We start from the raw sequence: 17716 nt of genomic DNA, 5'->3' as shown, positions 1-17716 counted from the left end.
AGGATATACACAATCCAAAAGATTGACATTAAAGATACATATAACATAAAAGTATAATTCACCGCTAGTTACTGTAACATACTTTAATTTTTATACAATTTTCTATTGTAATTTTTGTTCAAAATCAACACAAATCTCTACCTAGTGACTTCAAATTTTGTGGACAAACACCTTAGGATATTTTCGATAAATCTAAATAGTAGTCACTCAAAAATTCTCATAAAAACCAAATTCAAACCTATATTTTCAAGTTTGTTCAATAACGATGGGTTATTTTTTTAATACGATTTTCACTACCCAAATCTTAAAACCAATACTAACAACCACTATTTGAGCTTCAAATATACTTATTAACCAAGTTTGTCAACTAACAATCAAGAGACGGTTGGGTAGAAGAAGAAAAATAGGAAAAGTGACCTAATTTTCAAATTATATACAATATGAGCAAAAGTTAATAATTATGATCCATTTTGATTATAAGCTTGGAGCAGATGAGTGAGAGTGTAAGAATTATTTGTCTTGTTGATGCAAATTACATTAAAAAAAAATTATATGTTTGAAATCCAATAAAAGGTGAGGTACCAAAAGAAAGTTTTGACCTCTAATCTCTGATAATCGTAGCAATGAAATCTTTCCTTTTCAGTGAACCCCGCCTTTTTAATCCAACAAGGCAACATTTCATATTGGGTGTGGGGTTTCCATCAAATGATATGAAGTGGAGAACAATAAACTAGTTATATCACAGATTTTAACTTATGATTTAAGTTATGTGTAGTGACAATATGAATATTACATAATCAAATTATTTAAAAGTTAAATACGGGTAAACATTTTATAATAGTTAAATCAAAGTACATACATATTAAGTTGAATCCTTTACTTTAGCTAATACCACTCAAACACCTCTATAAGGTTTTCAATTCATATGAATAGTAGAAGAACATGATTCTTTTTGGGATAGACACTAACAAGAAATTTAAATGTGAAACTCCAACATGACAACTTTGATATAGCTAGGTGTTTTAGGTACTTCAATGTTGCCTAATTGTTCAAGTCCATTTATGTTTATTGCTTCTGTGAACATAGTAGCTAAATAATCTCAACGTGTTACATAAGACAAATATTGTATAATTGTTCGATTTCCCACAATTTTCTTCACCATAGAGTAACAAAAATTTCACTTTCCTTTGGGTATTGGAAAAAGATTTTCTCCCAACTTACTCATAGTCTTTACAAAGCAATCCCTCCCTTCCTAGTTTCAAAAGTGTAAAGGTTAAACCAGTTATCACTCCAACGTATGAATTTTCTCAATAGAGAATACTCATTTGGAAATTTCTCTTCCAAAAGATACAAACAACATTTGAGAACTATTTGTCTTGCATCTAAGAAGAAGAAAAAAACTAGTAGGTTGCTAATACAAAATACAACAGAGATTACATCAACAACTTATGCCACAGGGAGAAGTCCATGGCTCATCTTCAATGAATGCCTTGAAAGAGGCAACTCAGTACAAAAATTATATCAACAATCATCTGCTTTATTGCCCCAGTGAATTCAATTCTATGCAACATGTACGTAGTATCATATTCAGAATGGCGTGTTAGTTGTAAGGTCTGCAATATACATGTTAGTTTGTAAGGTTTGCAATATGGAGTATCAGTCGCAACGTACTAAAACAAAAAGCTAAGAATAAGATTTTTACCTGTGAAAAACAAGGATAAAGAATGAGAAGGAAGTTGCCTCGGGTGCAAAGTGGAGAACAAAAGCCTTATCAGTAACAAAAGAAGAAGATGGTGAAACTTTAGCAGATTCATCCAACCATGGGACAAAGCTTGGCTGAGAATCATTTGACTTCGAAACTGCACTTAGGCTGCAAGCAACAGAATAATACCAGAATTAAAGATATACATTTCAGGGACAGGCATAAATTGCAAAAAAAAAAAAAAAAAAAAAATCATTTATGAGCAAAGGGTTCTATTAGAGGTCACACATGCTTTGACACCTTATTTACTTTGGCAACCAATTTATACCAGTAGTAAATATCAAATAAATGGGATAATGAGATACCTTTCCTAACAGCATCAGTAAGATCTTGACATGGGAATGAATTTCTGATACATAAACTCTGTTTGACTTTGTATCTTAAAACAAAAGCAAGAGCATTTTCATTCACGTTCACTCAATCTTTTAATTGTTCACTATAGTTTCAAGGACTGAGGAGCAAGGAGCACAAATTTCTTGACTTCAGTTAAAAGTCGTGTTCTAACTAACTAGACAAGAGATGCCAAAATATTATTGAAGTTCTCATTGATGATGAAAATGAGCTCGATGCCCTTATCTTTAGTTGTCTTATATCCGCAAGTTCAAATGTCAGAGGTTCTATACTGAAAATACTTGAAGCTAAACCCCGTACACGTGATGCAATAAACGATGATGAGACTGGAACAGATCAAAGAAAATGATATTTCTTTTACCACTTGTTAATTTTGCTTCAACTACGAAATGACAAGGAAAATGCAGCATATCATAATTAATTGAAGGAAAAATAAGCAGAAAAGCCTTTTCTATGAAGAGATCTTAATAACAGAATCTGACTTTGGAATCATTCTACATGAATGGGACAAGTCCAAAAGGATTTCTAACCGGAACATTACATATATGTCCCTCAGTAATCTAATAAATTGTGAGGTCAAATTGATACTTCCATTCAAGCGTTTTTACATATTAATTCTTTATAACCTCACCTACAAGGCGTTTTAAAAGTAATTCCTAAAAGAACCTTTCTTGAAAGTGAATCAGAATGTTGAGTTAATCACAAAATCTTGTCCAAACCAATTTACCTGAGTGTTTTTTGCTGTTTTTCGTCTATTGGGATAATTGTGGCCTTGCAACCTAACATCCTTGTTTTCTTTCTAAAACATATTGGATAGCTGACCTCAACTTGTTTTGGACTGAAGAGTAGTCGCTTGTCGTAGTTCCAAACACATACAGGCATGTAAAGAAAACAATGTGATTTCCACTCTCCTCTTGGTCAATATGAAATGTATTTGTAGTAGTAGTTCTTAACTTTTTATGATAGATCTCCTTAATATTTATAATTTATTATCCTTTTAACCAAAAATAAATAGATAAGGTGTTCAATATTTATAATTAACCAAGTCTTGAATGCTCCAAAAGCCACAAAACCTGCTTACAAGCTTAAAAAGAATTCAAGACGAAGTGATAGATACATATCCTAGCTATATGAATACTGCCCTAGGCCAACTCAACAAATTAGATATTTGGAACCAAAAGAATTTCTACTGTGCAGTTTACAAGGCGTTTCCTCTCATCATAGACTGTGCCATATCCAGAATAGGTCTGTTCCTCAACACCATAAAAAGCGCCAACTGACCTTACCTCAACTAGTACAAATATGTGGACATTTAAGCAGTCTACTTCATGTTCACTTTTCAGGCCCAAACCATGAAACTAATAATGACTTCCTTCTAAGCAGAATTGTTTGCTTTCGCTTGAATAATGGATTAAAGAACAAACTGTTGGTGTTTTCCTATTCTATTTTAATCTTTTAAATTTTTCATCTTTCTTGGAAAGTGGTGTTTGGTGGAACCTCCACATAATAGTTTATACTAATTTACAACATATAGTATCCAGAATAAGAAAAATAATTAGTGCACTACTATTCCAACTACTAAAATACAAAGTCTGATCTCATGGCATCCATCATTATAGGTACAAATTGATTTCTTTAAAAGCAGAATCAAAAGATCCCTTTGGATCTTCCCATGATCATGATGTACACATTCACCCAAAAACATAAACAAGCCAATAAAATGACAATAAAAAATAAAGCATTATACATAAACATACACTCAAACTCGACCTCCACTAGCAAGTAAGCACTCTCAACTTTGAGAGTGCACATCTAGACACCTCAATTTGGTCTCAATTGGCAACTAAACACTTCAACGTGTCCCTGTTGTGTCTCATGGACACCGATGATGACATGTCACATAAACTTAGTGGGAGTTGTTTAGAGGATCATTTTGTAAGTTGGAGTGTTCAACTACGGACGAGTTGAGGGGTCTAGATGTGCATACTCAAAGTTGGAGTATTTACTTGCAAGCTGAGACCAAGTTTTTAATGTTTGTTTATTTATTATGACATAAAAAAAATTGCTACTTAACACCAACCTCAGATTCCAAGTAACTTCCATTGGCACTATGCCCAGCAACATGTTCATGAGGTCTAATGACTAAAGAATGAAGATCTTCCAAAGACAAAGCTCTCTTCCTCTCTTGAACACAATCTTTAGTCCTATTCTGCATACTGAACAACACATTATGCCAAGTATTAACTCTTGAACGACCTTTTTTAGGCAACCCCACATTCATATCTCCCAAATCCTCTGCTGTAACACTTAGAATTTCCTCTGGCTCTGCCCCATCAAACACCCACATCAAGCAAGAGCAAAACCCTTTAGTAATTTCTGAATCACTATCTACACTAAACTTCATAGAACCCCTATTATCCATCTTCGCCTCTAACCACACCTGTGTTGTACAACCCAAAACTCGATTTTCCTGAACCCTAGCTGACTCACATAATGGAGGGAGAATACTTGCATAGTGTAATAATCTTTTCACTCTATCAATTGGTTCTGATAAGGACCTAAATTCCAAAGATAAACTATGAACTTTGTCAACAACACTTAACCTCTCCTCCAATGGCGCTTCTTCCATAATCAAGCAAGAAGCTGATGACAGCCCAAGTCTTTTATTTCTAGAACATTGCATAGAAGTGAAAAAGATTGGATTTTTACTACAAGATTGAGGATTTGGCTTGGTGGGTGTCGATGAAATCGTCAAGAAAGAAGATGGGTAATTCAGAAAAGTGAAAAAGATTGGTTTTTTGGGACGGAATTGAGGATTTAACTTAGTGGGTGTATATGAAATTGTGAATGGGAAATTGAGATTAGAAGAAGAGTCCATGTTTGGTTAAAGATGAAGAAAATTGGAGAGATAAAAGGGTAAAGAATTGAAATACAAGATTTGTGACAGTTAGAAGTTGGAGAATCAGAGATAAAAACGAGAAGAAGATCCTTGAACTGCGGGAGATTTCATTTCAGGTAGAAAAAGTATAAAAGGAAAATGAAAAAAATGGCGATAAATGATGAAGAAGAAGCGAAATAAGGTGCAGTGGCATTTTATAGTTTTATAATCCCAAGGTGGTTGGAGATTTCATCCTAAAAAATATATAAATACAAAAAGTAAATAAGGCGCCAAAAGTGGAAATATATTTTTATGTGGGACTCCCCAATCTCATTTTTAAGTTTTTTTATTTCAATTTCTTAAGATTTTCTAACTTCAATTTGGTATTATATTAAAAGTTAATAAGTTTTTGTTTTATAATTTGGTCTATTATTATTATAACCTGAACTTGAAATCAAGGAGTGAAATAGTTTTTGGTTGAAACTGAAATTTAAAAAAAAAAAAGATACTCCTTTAATTTATATAACATTTTTTAGTCAGTTTAAAAAAACACATTTGTAAATATTTAATGACATTATTAACACTTTATCTACGTTGAGTTTCATTTATTTGACAAAAAATGTACTTCTCTATTTAAAACCTCATTTATTTTAAAGAAAGATAGTTTTGAAATATTGAAAAATCTTCTCATATTTCTTAAATTTTGAGTTCAATCCAACTACAACACATAAGAGGGGATGAAGGGAGTTTTTGAAGTTGAAGTTAAAATAATTTTCCAATCACAAAACTTCAAAAAAGAAAGATAAAGATTTACATATATCCTGTGTTTTGACAAAAATAATTATTTTTTTCCAACTTCAACCAAATATTCCCAAAATGCTAGCACCTAAAAATTGGATAAAATAATTGAGAACATGTTACAATTTAGCAAGAAATCTTATTGTCAATGCAACACGTAGAAAAAGCAAGTGAATAACAATTGATGGACAAAATGACACTATACAATCCGTGCAAGCAAACAAGATTGATTATTAGCAAAATTAACTTTGAATTCTTCAAGAATCTTACAAGATTAAGAAAAGTATTTTTAAATTTTTTTGTGCTTTTTTGGGAATTAATATGAACCAATAAAAAGAGTAACAAGTCTATATCGAGTTTGAGGAGTTTTCTTTTGCTTCAAAACAAAGCTAAGATTGCAACCTACTCTACCCTCCTCTATAGACATCAATAGTTCCACAATTTAATTATGCTTCTTTGTATTATTCCAATTTCCACATACACACACATATGGGTAAATATGGTGTTTACATGTAAAATTATACGATCCAGTTAAATTTTAAATATGATTTAAGAACATGCGAATTAAATTGACCTAATTATAAATAACAACAATTGAATAGCAAATGAATTAAAAGATCAATAAGAAGTAAAATAATATATTGGTAGATGATCTTTATCAGCACAATACCGATTACAACAATATCAACTTCAGATATTTCTCGATCTAAGTTTTTCTCTTACTAGTCTTATCCCAAAAATGTTATTCAACCCTATTATATCTTTATTGGACCGCTTTGACCGATCACTCTTGTTACGTATCACTGCATCATTCATCAACCTATTCAAAATTATTTTCACTTTAATATATATAAAGAAAACATTGTACTCTACTAGTCGAGGCAAAGAATCTATGTTAACATATCAACAAATTGAAATTAAGACTTTAGAATCATGTTGCTCAATTTTTTTTAAAGAACTCTAATATTAGAGAGTACCTTTAAAAAGTGATAATATAAGAGAACTCACATAAAATGAAACAAATATAAAGAATTCATATAGTCAAAATATATCCTTTTAGTTTGGAACTAATGCTTAGCTATCATGTGTGTTTTTTTTAAAAAAAAAAAAATCATTAGTATTGTGTTAAAAGAAAATGGTTCATAGAAGAACTAGCGAAAAGTAGAAGAAGGCAGCATGAATTAAAGCGATCGTTTGATCGACAAATTAAGGATAATAATTTTGTCTATCTCAATATCTCACTAATCAAACAATCCCGTAATTTATAATTTGACTAAATACAAAATATTGTCTACCCATAAATAAAACCTCTTTTATCCCTTAACTGAATTATACTAAACTTTATTGAAAAATTTGAGTTTGGTCAAGTAATGATATCTTTTCCCACTAAAAAAAAAGAAAGTTTAGAATATCTCAAAATTGTTTTTGCCCTTCAATTCATCAAATCATATTCAAACTTTTTGGTCCCTTTGGATATTGTGGGTATTACGTCATTGCATACAATTTCATGTGGACCTATGAATGAGTGAGACCCTCCAAACTCTTTTCAAACAAATAAAAAATATATTGCACTAATAATACAAATTAAAGTTCTTTCTTCATGCATCATCACATTCAGCCCCTCTAATTACCAATTATCAACAAAGACATTGTTTATATCATGAGTTAATTCATCAAGAATAGGGATACATCTCATAAATGGTCTCATATTATGTCCGTAAAAAAAATCACGTTTTTTAAAAGTTGGAGGTAGGGGAAGGGAAAATGAAAAAGGGGATTACAATGTAAAAGTTTGGACAATCAACCAACAAAACTACTAACACAAGCGTTACAATTGGAAAACTAAACTTTTGGATGAGTAAAACAAATATAAAGCTTTTAATTTATATTAACTACACTTTTCAAAGACTAGGTTGGATCGAGTCGAGTTTAGGTCTACATTTATAACATTAAAAATAAAATAAAAAGATTAAAATACAGAGCAAAAGATTATTACTCGTCGAAATATTAAGATTTGAAATTATGATTTTTGTGTTAGTACGTAAGACTAAAGTTTTGTGATTTTCTAATATAGACAGATAGGGTACCAACTTGCACAAGATCTAGTCTAATAAATCCACATTTTGTTAGATTTAACTTTTTGGCATGGAAACAAAATGTCCTATCAATGAATAAATTAATCTACTGATGTCAACAATCTCTTTTTTATAGATTTAACTTTATCTCTTTTTTATAGACTTAAATTTTAATGTAATAGATTAATATACTAACATCTACAATCTCTTTCTCCGTATACGAGATCATCAATGCTTGCTACTCTACTCAAAAGGCAAAGCGCTCCACGAGTGGACGTTATCGGCCTCAGAGGAGAGGGAAGGCAACTGGCCATTGGTTGTATACCTCTCCCTACGGGGGATCGGAGATGAACTAAATGAAAAGACTGTTGTCCCTTCAATAACAACAACATATCCAGTGAAATTCCACGCAAAGCTTACCATTACCTCGTGGAGGTACTGTTTCCAAAAGATCCTCTGGCTCAAGTGCAACAAATCCCGATATAAAAAGGAAGGAGACAATGAAAGGTCCCCTATCCCAACTCTTAATGATATGATAGGTTAACAAGAATGATAAGACACAAGGATAGTGGTATTTCATTTCAGTAAAGGGATTCAATAGAAGTTGTACAAAAGATGAATATACAATGTGGACCTGATGTATAACTTCCTTTGTTGGATTCAACATTATGTGCAGTTCAAGACAAACAATGCACATCCGTGAGCGTTTACTGACATAGATATTGAATCCTTTATGGCTCCAAGATTTGTGCCACTCCACACTTCTGTGCCTGAGCACTTTGAACTTGTAGCATGAATCGCGTTGATTATGTCTGATATCTTTGCTGACATTTTTGTCACCTGGTTGTTCAAATTGAAGAAAGCCAAGTAGATCTCTCCTGAAAATGTATCGAACGGTGTACAGATATCAGATTGCAATAATCTAACAAGGGCTAAATTCCGCACACCAACAGTGTGCTGAAGTCTTTTTACATGTAACTATTCATAGCGAGTCTAATACGGTTAACTGAGAAATAGCCTGCTATCATTGGTTCAACTGCACAGATAATGTAAAAACTCTTTATACTGTCTTAACTATTCATAGCAAGCCCAATATGGTAACCTGAGAAATAGCTTGCTATTATTGGTTCAACTGCACAGATAATGTAAATACAACTTAAAACCATCTAATAATTGACCTGCAAACTGTACTCGCAGGCGCTGATGTGCTTACTGCGTATATATTTGCAATGATCTATAATACATGTAGGATTACAGTGGACTCACTTAGTTCCATTTTATAGCTTTAGGAATTGCTCAATGCTAAGGAACCACATACCATAGACAGTGATAGACCAAATTTCTAGACAATTAGCTCGTATCTTATAACGCACAACAGTGGCCTTATTTCAAACTTTCTTACTCCCTCGGTACCTATTATTTCAATCTTAGATATTTGTTTAAGTTACAAGCATAGAAGCTTGCTTGCATCTCCTTAACTTTAGGCTAATTACTGTAAACTTCCCCAACTGTATCCCTTTATTCAGACTCGCAAAAACTTAACAAAAAAGCATGTATATATTTCACTATCATCCATTAAAGACATTCTCCTTTAGAGTTAGTGATATATGTTGTCTCTCAATGGAATAAACTTTTCATTTGAGAAACCATACCTCTCCTTCCAGTTGCAAGCCAGGACCTAATTCCACCAGAAGAAGCTGCATGAAAAAAGAATCAGTACATAGTAGTAGGTATCAATCTCTAAGTTGGACATAAATCAGTGCGGTGTAGGCAAGTTTTCCAGATGAAAAAAAAAAAACCTCTGACAAAATCCATGATAGCACAAAGACCGGAATAACTATTCATGAGGGTTCCATTGTAGTTCTCCCACATCTGTTATGCAAAAATCAGCAGAAAATTTAGATGAAACTACACGAATCTTCATTTATTCAAAGAGAGCACAGAACTACTTGTGGCATGAACTACTGCTAATAGAATAGGCCATACGTCTCAAAATTCAAACTGAATTACCTGGTTGGCATGTGATCTGCACCGTGAAAATGAACCTCTGCTGATCTCGTTAGCTGTAAGCTTTCTATTTGAAGATGCACCAAAACAAAGTTCTGTTCTCTCTGTTACCAATAAGTGAAGTCTCTCGAGATTTTGGTGCTGATATACCATCTCCCCTTCTCTGCATGAAGAACAACTTTATCATGAGCCAGGAAGATCGACAAATATAGCATAAACAAAATCACTATCGAATTCGATATATCAGAGGAAGTTGAAGATATTTACGATGCTGAAAGTGCTTCTCTCTTGTTTAGACAAAAAGGTGCCTTGCGTTTATTTGAGTTCTCTTCCCAGCATACTTTCTCTACATTATTGTCAAGAACTTTAGTAGACCAGCCATTTGCCTTTACATCTTTGCAGCTCCTTAAAGCCAAAACTCTCGTCTCCAACACATTTATTTTTTCTTTATCCTCAGTATGGTTACTGAAGCTATGTTTTCCAGATGAACTTAAGGAGCCTGTCACGTAATGAAACTGCATTTGAAAATATCAGCTTAGGATTGAACTGTATGCCTAAGTGAATCCAAAAGTTGAGTCAATTTAAATTTATTCACATGCCTCCATGTTGTTAGAGCTAAACCAGTTAATCTCCAACAGAGTAGGATTCGTAAGAAGACTGAATGTAGCATCATCAAGCTTTCTCATATCTCCACCAAAGATAAGAGGGGACCTGACCATGGACCATAGAGTCACCTGCCAGAAGATCCATAGAATACAAATCGATCACTTGAGCTATGTCATATTTGCAGAACCAGAACCACTGCAGAAAAATTACCTGAGTATGTTGCTCATCCAGATTAAGCCTGCAATATCTGTGTGGACCATCATTTGAACCTGCACCAAAATGGAGTATAATATTTCGTGCCAGATTTTCCTCCTTGTTTTGCCCAAGAGGAGAACATAATTCTGCTTCGGAGGAGAATCATTGTAACCAAATTTGGTTGATGTTAAATCCTAACCAAGTGAGCTAAGCACAAGAAATTGTAGATGTTTGCAATATGATGAACCTTTCTCTGTTTAACATTTAACTTAAGTCGCAAAAAATCTCTCTACTTTGAAGATCCAGGAGCAATAATTTGCATTTATCTCCTTAAGTTGTAACAGACAGAGAACCTTATGCTAGTGCACTTCAATACATAGTCTATGATGAGGATGAATATGCATCAAACAAGTATGTATCTTTGGCAAACTTATACAAAATCCTTTCTGAAATGAGAATATTATTTTATAGTTTAACAAACATAGAATAAAAACAATCCATCACCTGCTTCTGTTAGCCATCCAAGTGGTAGCATATCTAAGTCAGGCCACGATTTCCCCTTCAGGCCCTTGACTCCTACTAAGTTAGCAGCAGTGAAGTCCCTGGCACAAGGGTAAGGAGAAACCTATATCAACAGCTAAATAACAAAATGGTGTCACGGACAAAGAACAAACCAGAAAATAAAATTTGAGCTGAAACATAATCTGATTGTTAGAACATTGACCATACTGCTTAACTTAGAAGCTCAAGGAACTTCTGTCAAATAAATGACATATCTACGAGATAGATGAGCAATCACAATACACAATGTGATAATAAACTTTTGGCAGCAAGCTTAGAAAAAATGAGAAAATCCTGACAAATTATTCGAACAGGTAGCATAACTTACCTCGCAACGTTGAAGTGAGCAGAGACATCTTCCCAAGTATCCCAGTCATCCCCAGTTACTCGATACATATTGACCAACCCACTAACTTCCTTCGCTATGATTGGTTTTGCATTAGTTCCAGGGGATAAGGAATATATGATAGGTCGGCTAAGCTTATTCAATACCTACAGATAAGTACATTGTTATCACATTTCTCACTTGCCATTGTTAGATGAAGTATGGATCCAAACACAAATCTTTCAGCTATTATGTTCACTTGTTCGTCCTTTCAGAAAGTAAAATCATTGCATAGAACAATTAAAAGGGGCAAGATGCAGTGGGTTAAGCAGAAGAAAGTTAACAACCTTACCTCTGAAACAACGATTATCTCATCTAAATCCAAGTCATCACCGAATACACAGTCAAGTTTCACTGAAGAAGAAAAAACAGAAAATTCCTTTAAGATAAAGCACAAAAAATTAAACAGTTAAAAGTGATTTGGGATTTTTAGCATGGACGATCCAGACAAGGATTAGTCCTGCTTCTTAAAGAAGTTTTCCTAGAAAGCAGAATCATTTGTTTTATGACATTAAAGTTAATCTCCCATGTTATGATTTCACATGAAAATCAGCCTTTTGAACACGTCAAATCATCAGCTGAATCATCATAACCCATGGAAATATATCTCCCAATAATTGTCTTATGTAACAAATATGCCTTACCAAAATCAACACCCCAGTCAGCATATTGTTGATAGAGCGACCTAAGGAATGCTCTTCCAGCTCCCAACTTGGTATTCACACTCATGAAACCATTTTTCATCCATGCACAAGTCCTCTCCTTAATTCCAATATCTTGTGCACGCCATTGTCGACCAGCCTCCTCATAAGCTTTGCCCTGTTGGATGTATCACCAACAAGTCAAACATTTGTCATAGCTACTACTATGTATAAGAGCTTATAAGATGAACTTTATCAACTAACGTCAACACACTTAGATAAAAAATGGATATGAACTTGCCCAAGAAGCTGCATTTCCAGTCTAATGAAATTGGGCTGGATATACCAATATTTACATCTATAAATGAAAGCAGAAAGTTGAGTTGATTCTGGATAAAGAACAATACCGTAGTGGTATCCAGTATGAGGGTGTTAGCATTGAATGCTTGTAGACTTAAACCTCTCATTACATGAATCCCAAATTTCAGTCCCATGCTATGAACCTTCCCAGCAACTTCAGAAAACCCTTTTCCACCTTGAGAGGAAGGCCATCTTCCAGGATCAGGAACCATCCTTCCCCACTCATCAAAGACATCAAAACCATAAGAATCAGTATAAGCACCTATTGTTTTCTTCCTATACCAAAGAAAGTCCACCACAACATACTGCACAGAATCCAAAAGTAGACAGTTTAGAGATGAAAGCAAAAACATGTCAGAATTGTAAAAGAATCTAAATTCTACGGATTTCTCATTTTAGGGAGTGTTTAGTATGATGAAATTCATTTCTAAGGAAAATGATTTCTAGTGTTTGATGGTGAACGGGAAATAATTTTCGAAAATAATTATGTATTAGAGATTCATTATAATATTAGCAAACTACAAAGGTTGTTTTGATGAAACTTTTGAGTACTCAAAATTAATAATATGAAGTTACAGTTATAAGGAAATTCAAATTTCCCCCTTTAGATGGAAAGCATTTTCTTGTAACCAAACACCGGAAAACAGAGAAGTCATTTTCCATCATAACAAACACACCATCAAAGCCTATTGTTATGTTTTTTGTGAAACTATTACCTCATAACCATGAGGTTTTAATCGTTGTGCTACAAGTTCTGCATTCTGAAGAAACTCTTCCTCGGTGATGGTCCAACAAAATGAGTCATAGGAGTTCCAACCCCTAGGTGGCAAGCTGGCTCGTCCAATATCGCCCTGAGATTTAGTTTCTGAGGTTTCCCTGTGGTTATGATCCGAATAATACTCAAATATATCACACTTTGATTATAAAATAGACATATCTTCAACAATACATTGCAATTCATTATCTAAGAGAAAACATTTGAAACTCAACAATGGCCCAACTCTTTAAGCCAAAAACTTCTTCTACCACCCCGGCTCGACCCTAAGGCCACTAAAGCAATGGATATAGTATATGTTCCGTAAATGTTCCCTAGAAAATTTAACTTTAGGTCCCCAATCTTGTTGAGATAGTCCTAACTCTCTAACAGTCTAACAGATGCCACCATGGTGATAAATAACAGTAATGCTCAAAAGATTAGAACTTGCACACTTTAAGCAAAGAGGCCAACGAATCCAGACCGAAATGCATCAGAATTTTTAGTTTTATCAAAATTACATGTGGGTTTTCTTTCTCCAGTGAATCAGAACTTATAACGAATGATTTTGCCAGAAAATAATTACCAGAAACTACCATAGAAAAGTTCAAAGAAAACCATTTCAATGGACACACTTGGAGAACTGTAAATAGTGGAAAAGATTGAAACTTGCATCAAATACGCTAATCTTGGCTAATAAACATCAAGTTCACATACATCATAACAATCAAAAAGCAAAGAAACTAATCTAATTCTGAAATTGTATGAAGTGGGTGTCTCTCAAATATATCATTAAGCTAGAAAATAAAGAGCAGTAAATAATTACCAGAAACTACCATATTAAATTTCCAAGAAAACCATTTCAATGGAGACACTTGTAGAGCTGTAAATAGTGGAAAAGATTGAAACTTGCATCAAATAAGCAAATCTTGGCTAATAAACATCAAGCTCACATACATAATAACAACCAAAAAGCAAAGAAATTAAACTAATTCTGAAATTCCATGAAATGGGTATCTCTCAAATTTACCCTTTAGCTAGAAAATAAAGAGCAGAAACTACAACATCAAAGTTTATAGAGTATACCAGTGAAGGAAAAGAGTAGTGAAAATGATGAAAATATAAGTTTTCAAGATCATCCCTTTTTCAGAGTAGTATTCTTTACTGCTAACAAGATGTACAAAATTGAGTGATTTTGAGTTTAGGTGTTTGAGTATGATAGCAAAATTGAATGAAAAAAGGGTTAGTTGAGGTGTGTAAAAAAGTGTGATTGTGAAGACATAATCACCGGATGCTGTTTCGGAGGAAATGGCAAGTGTCACCTCACAAAGCTATTTTTTCTGTTATGCCTTCAGGACCATGAGGTGGAGTACCAATTGTAATAATCAAATTAATAACCCCTTCAACCGAAAATTTATGTGTGATATACACTGATATGTATACGATATATACAATGTAATATACACCATTACAAGTATTTCTCAACTCCAAATAGGTCGCGCAATGCACAATTCAGATTTGGTGAGAGCTTCAGACACTGAGTGAGAAATAAATTTTAAAAAAGGTCCTAAAATACCTCTAATCTTTCTCAAATATTGTATATAGTCTTAATAAGGTGTTTCTCATTCACACAACTGACACATATTCAATCTGAAAAATATCGTAATAGTTTGACATCATAGTTAAAATTTGATTTGCAATTCAAAAATTGATTATTTTTTTAAAAAAAATCCTTTATATTCATCTTGTAAAGTCTACTAAATGGGGAAGCTTTCCTATTAGGAGTTTATTTTTTTATTTTCAAGACTTGCATCCAACATCATATTAAAGATAAATAAATTTTATTTATTTAACTATAATCCTTCGTAATTATTTAGTCTTTGTGCCTTGTTTGGTTTAATACAAATAGAATATAACGTGTATAATTTGAAATGCCAACTTGACTTTTAAATTAAATAAATTTGTGGAGTTAATATTTTAAAAGATCACTGAACTATGAGAAATTATCTAATAAAATCATTAAACTTTGTTTTGTATCAATAAAATCACCCAACTTAAATTTTTTATCTTCAAAAATCACTCAATTACATTTATCATTAAAATACATTTGACATAACAAATTAAATCATTAAAATACATTTGACACAAATTAAATTATTTTTTATGAAGTTTATTTATTTTTATACGGACTCNCCCGCCCCCCCCCCCCCCCCCCCCTTCAGCATGAACAAATCGAGCTAATCGAACAAATTTTCCAAACAAATTCAATCTCAATCAACGTCTTATTCAAATATAAGGAATGACCAAGATCCAGGATTCTTTGCTAACATAATTACTACTTCATTTCTCTTTGTCTTAACACAAACCGACTTGTTATCTTCTATACTATTTATTAATTTTATGTTCTAAAATTTGTTTATGTGACTATGTCTTTACTCCCAAATCCTAATCAAACATGAAAAATGTAACTACTATCAGAATATAAAAAAAATAGAAATAGATTTTATAATTTATTGATTTGTGGAGTCCATGATTATATGACATTAAAAAAAAAATTAGTTTGTCATGTCAAATATATTTTAAAGATAAATGTAGTTGAGTGATTTTTGAAGATAAAAACCTTAAGTTGAGTGATTTTATTGATACAAAGTAAAGTTCAATGACTTTATTAAATAATTTTTCATAGTTCAATGACCTTTTAAGATATTAACTCTAAATTTGTGTGTCCAATTTTAGTTTTGAGAACGTTGTAAAATGCTTTAACATATAATTTTGATATTTTATCTGTTTATTGAATATACTTAATTTTAAAAACAAAAAAAATGTCCATTGAGTTAAAAGAATTTACTCATAGATTAGTGCATCTCGTATACGACTTCAGAATAGAAAAATATTTGTGATTTCACAAGATGACGCAAGAAGGCACGTGAATAGGTCCCGACTCCCGTAGGACTTTATATATATATCATCTACTTCATTTTTTCTTCATTGTTTTCATGGAGAACCTGATAAATTCAGAAGCCTAGTGTTTAAGATCACTCAAATTATCGATTTTCTTGGCCTAAATCCTAGATGGAAGTTGTTCTGCGCGTTGAGCTCGTCATCGTGGTATTATTTATTCCGTCAATTTCATTGTGTATCTCGGTTGGGGTTTGGGCAATAGTTGTTTTGCTTCATTTTGAGGGTTTGAGTTCTATTCCAAATTTAAGATCAAGATAACACCCTTCTTTTACTAATTCTAACTCTGATAAACCATAGATTATATCAAACACCTAAGAAATACTAGTAATTAAAATTTTAGATGTCTACAAAGGAAAAAGTCCAACATTGAAGTGTTTAACCCAAAAAAAATAAAGGTTGCTTTTTTTCGTTGATGTTATTAAACTCATCTTATGTCGTTGATATTTTATTTCACCATCGGCACAGTATATATAATATAATACCAGTACTATGTTCAGTTGCGTGGGACAATATATGCACCATATTTTATTTACATTTTATATATAATGCTTAATGATTATTTAATCTTTGTGATTTATTTGGTTCAATACAAAATAAGATATAACGTGTATGATTTGAAATCCCCGTTTGACTTCAAATTAAATAAATTTGTGTGTCCAATTGTTTGACTTTAAATTAAATAAATTTGTGTGTCCAATTTTTGCTTTGAGAAGGTTGGAAAAGACTTTTTCATATAATTTTGTTATGTTACTTGTTTTGTTCGGATTCTACTGTTTTCTCATATTGAATGTGGTAACAAATTATATTATAAGTTTGATGTTAGATTTTATTGATATTACATATTAAAAATAAAAATATGATCAAATAAAATGTAAAATAAATTTTTATACTGGATTTATTTTCATAATCTTAGTAACCAAAACAAGCCAGAAAAAAATCATATGTCCAGAAAAAAGTTTCTATAAACCTTAAGAAAAAATTAATAAAAATGTAGTTTGACTAATATATCTTTTATTAATTCTTTAATCTTTATCTATTTACGTACTCCTTAATTCTAGAATAATTAATATAAAGAAATTTTTTAAAAAAATTATCTCTTAATTGTTTAAATTGATAATTATTTTAGAACATATATTTTAATATACATGAGAATTAAAAAGAAACGAAGGACTACTACTTAATATTCCCTCTGTCCCTAATTACTTGTCCACTTATCCTTTTTTAGTTTTCCCTAATTACTTGTCCATTTTGACAAATCAAGAAAGGACAAAAAAAAAATTATATTATACCCTCAATTTATTACTTTGAAAAATATAGAACTTCTTGAAAATCTTAAGTTTTTAATTCATTCACTTTCTAATTAATAGGGGTAAAATGGTAAA

At 32.3% G+C, this 17716-nt stretch overlaps 2 protein-coding genes across 4 annotated transcripts; both read right to left on the bottom strand.

Moving 5' to 3' along the window:
• Nucleotides 1-1201: 1201 nt before the first annotated feature.
• On the bottom strand, nt 1202-5188 carry LOC125866754 (sufE-like protein 2, chloroplastic). 2 transcript variants are annotated; one of them, XM_049547099.1, is made up of 3 exons: nt 4194-5188; nt 1703-1870; nt 1202-1613 (listed from the first exon to the last, which is right to left on the bottom strand). In XM_049547099.1, the coding sequence occupies exons 1-2, from the start codon at nt 4989-4991 to the stop codon at nt 1844-1846; spliced, it is 825 nt and encodes a 274-aa protein (XP_049403056.1). In that variant the 5' UTR covers nt 4992-5188; the 3' UTR covers nt 1202-1613; nt 1703-1843. The 2 variants fall into 2 exon arrangements, with proteins under 2 accessions (XP_049403056.1, XP_049403057.1); XM_049547100.1 differs by having other exon boundaries at nt 1204-1560.
• Nucleotides 5189-8417: 3229 nt separating this feature from the next.
• Nucleotides 8418-14744, bottom strand: LOC125866728 (uncharacterized). 2 transcript variants are annotated; one of them, XM_049547067.1, is made up of 14 exons: nt 14460-14744; nt 13336-13495; nt 12667-12924; nt 12263-12437; nt 11911-11972; nt 11562-11725; nt 11177-11274; nt 10688-10818; nt 10471-10605; nt 10139-10386; nt 9875-10034; nt 9664-9736; nt 9517-9561; nt 8418-8742 (listed from the first exon to the last, which is right to left on the bottom strand). In XM_049547067.1, the coding sequence occupies exons 1-14, from the start codon at nt 14510-14512 to the stop codon at nt 8531-8533; spliced, it is 1974 nt and encodes a 657-aa protein (XP_049403024.1). In that variant the 5' UTR covers nt 14513-14744; the 3' UTR covers nt 8418-8530. The 2 variants fall into 2 exon arrangements, with proteins under 2 accessions (XP_049403024.1, XP_049403025.1); XM_049547068.1 differs by having other exon boundaries at nt 10688-10746.
• Between the last annotated feature and the right edge of the window lie 2972 nt (nt 14745-17716).

The sequence above is a fragment of the Solanum stenotomum genome, chromosome 6 (assembly GCF_019186545.1).
Source record: "Solanum stenotomum isolate F172 chromosome 6, ASM1918654v1, whole genome shotgun sequence".
NCBI classification, from domain to species: Eukaryota; Viridiplantae; Streptophyta; class Magnoliopsida; order Solanales; family Solanaceae; genus Solanum; species Solanum stenotomum.
This window is presented reverse-complemented; position numbering and strand designations above follow the sequence as displayed.

Coding starts and splice junctions, on each gene's coding strand:
- LOC125866754 (XM_049547099.1), bottom strand. CDS start 4,991: ATGGACTCTTCTTCTAATCTCAATTTCCCATTCACAATTTCATATACA. Junction 1,871..4,193: donor GAAGTTACTTGGAATCTGAG/GTTGGTGTTAAG, acceptor TGTTGCTTGCAG/CCTAAGTGCAGTTTCGAAGT.
- LOC125866728 (XM_049547067.1), bottom strand. CDS start 14,512: ATGATCTTGAAAACTTATATTTTCATCATTTTCACTACTCTTTTCCTT. Junction 13,496..14,459: donor ACTACTCTTTTCCTTCACTG/GTATACTCTATA, acceptor TCATAACCACAG/GGAAACCTCAGAAACTAAAT. Junction 10,035..10,138: donor AGAGAAGCACTTTCAGCATC/GTAAATATCTTC, acceptor TTCTTCATGCAG/AGAAGGGGAGATGGTATATC.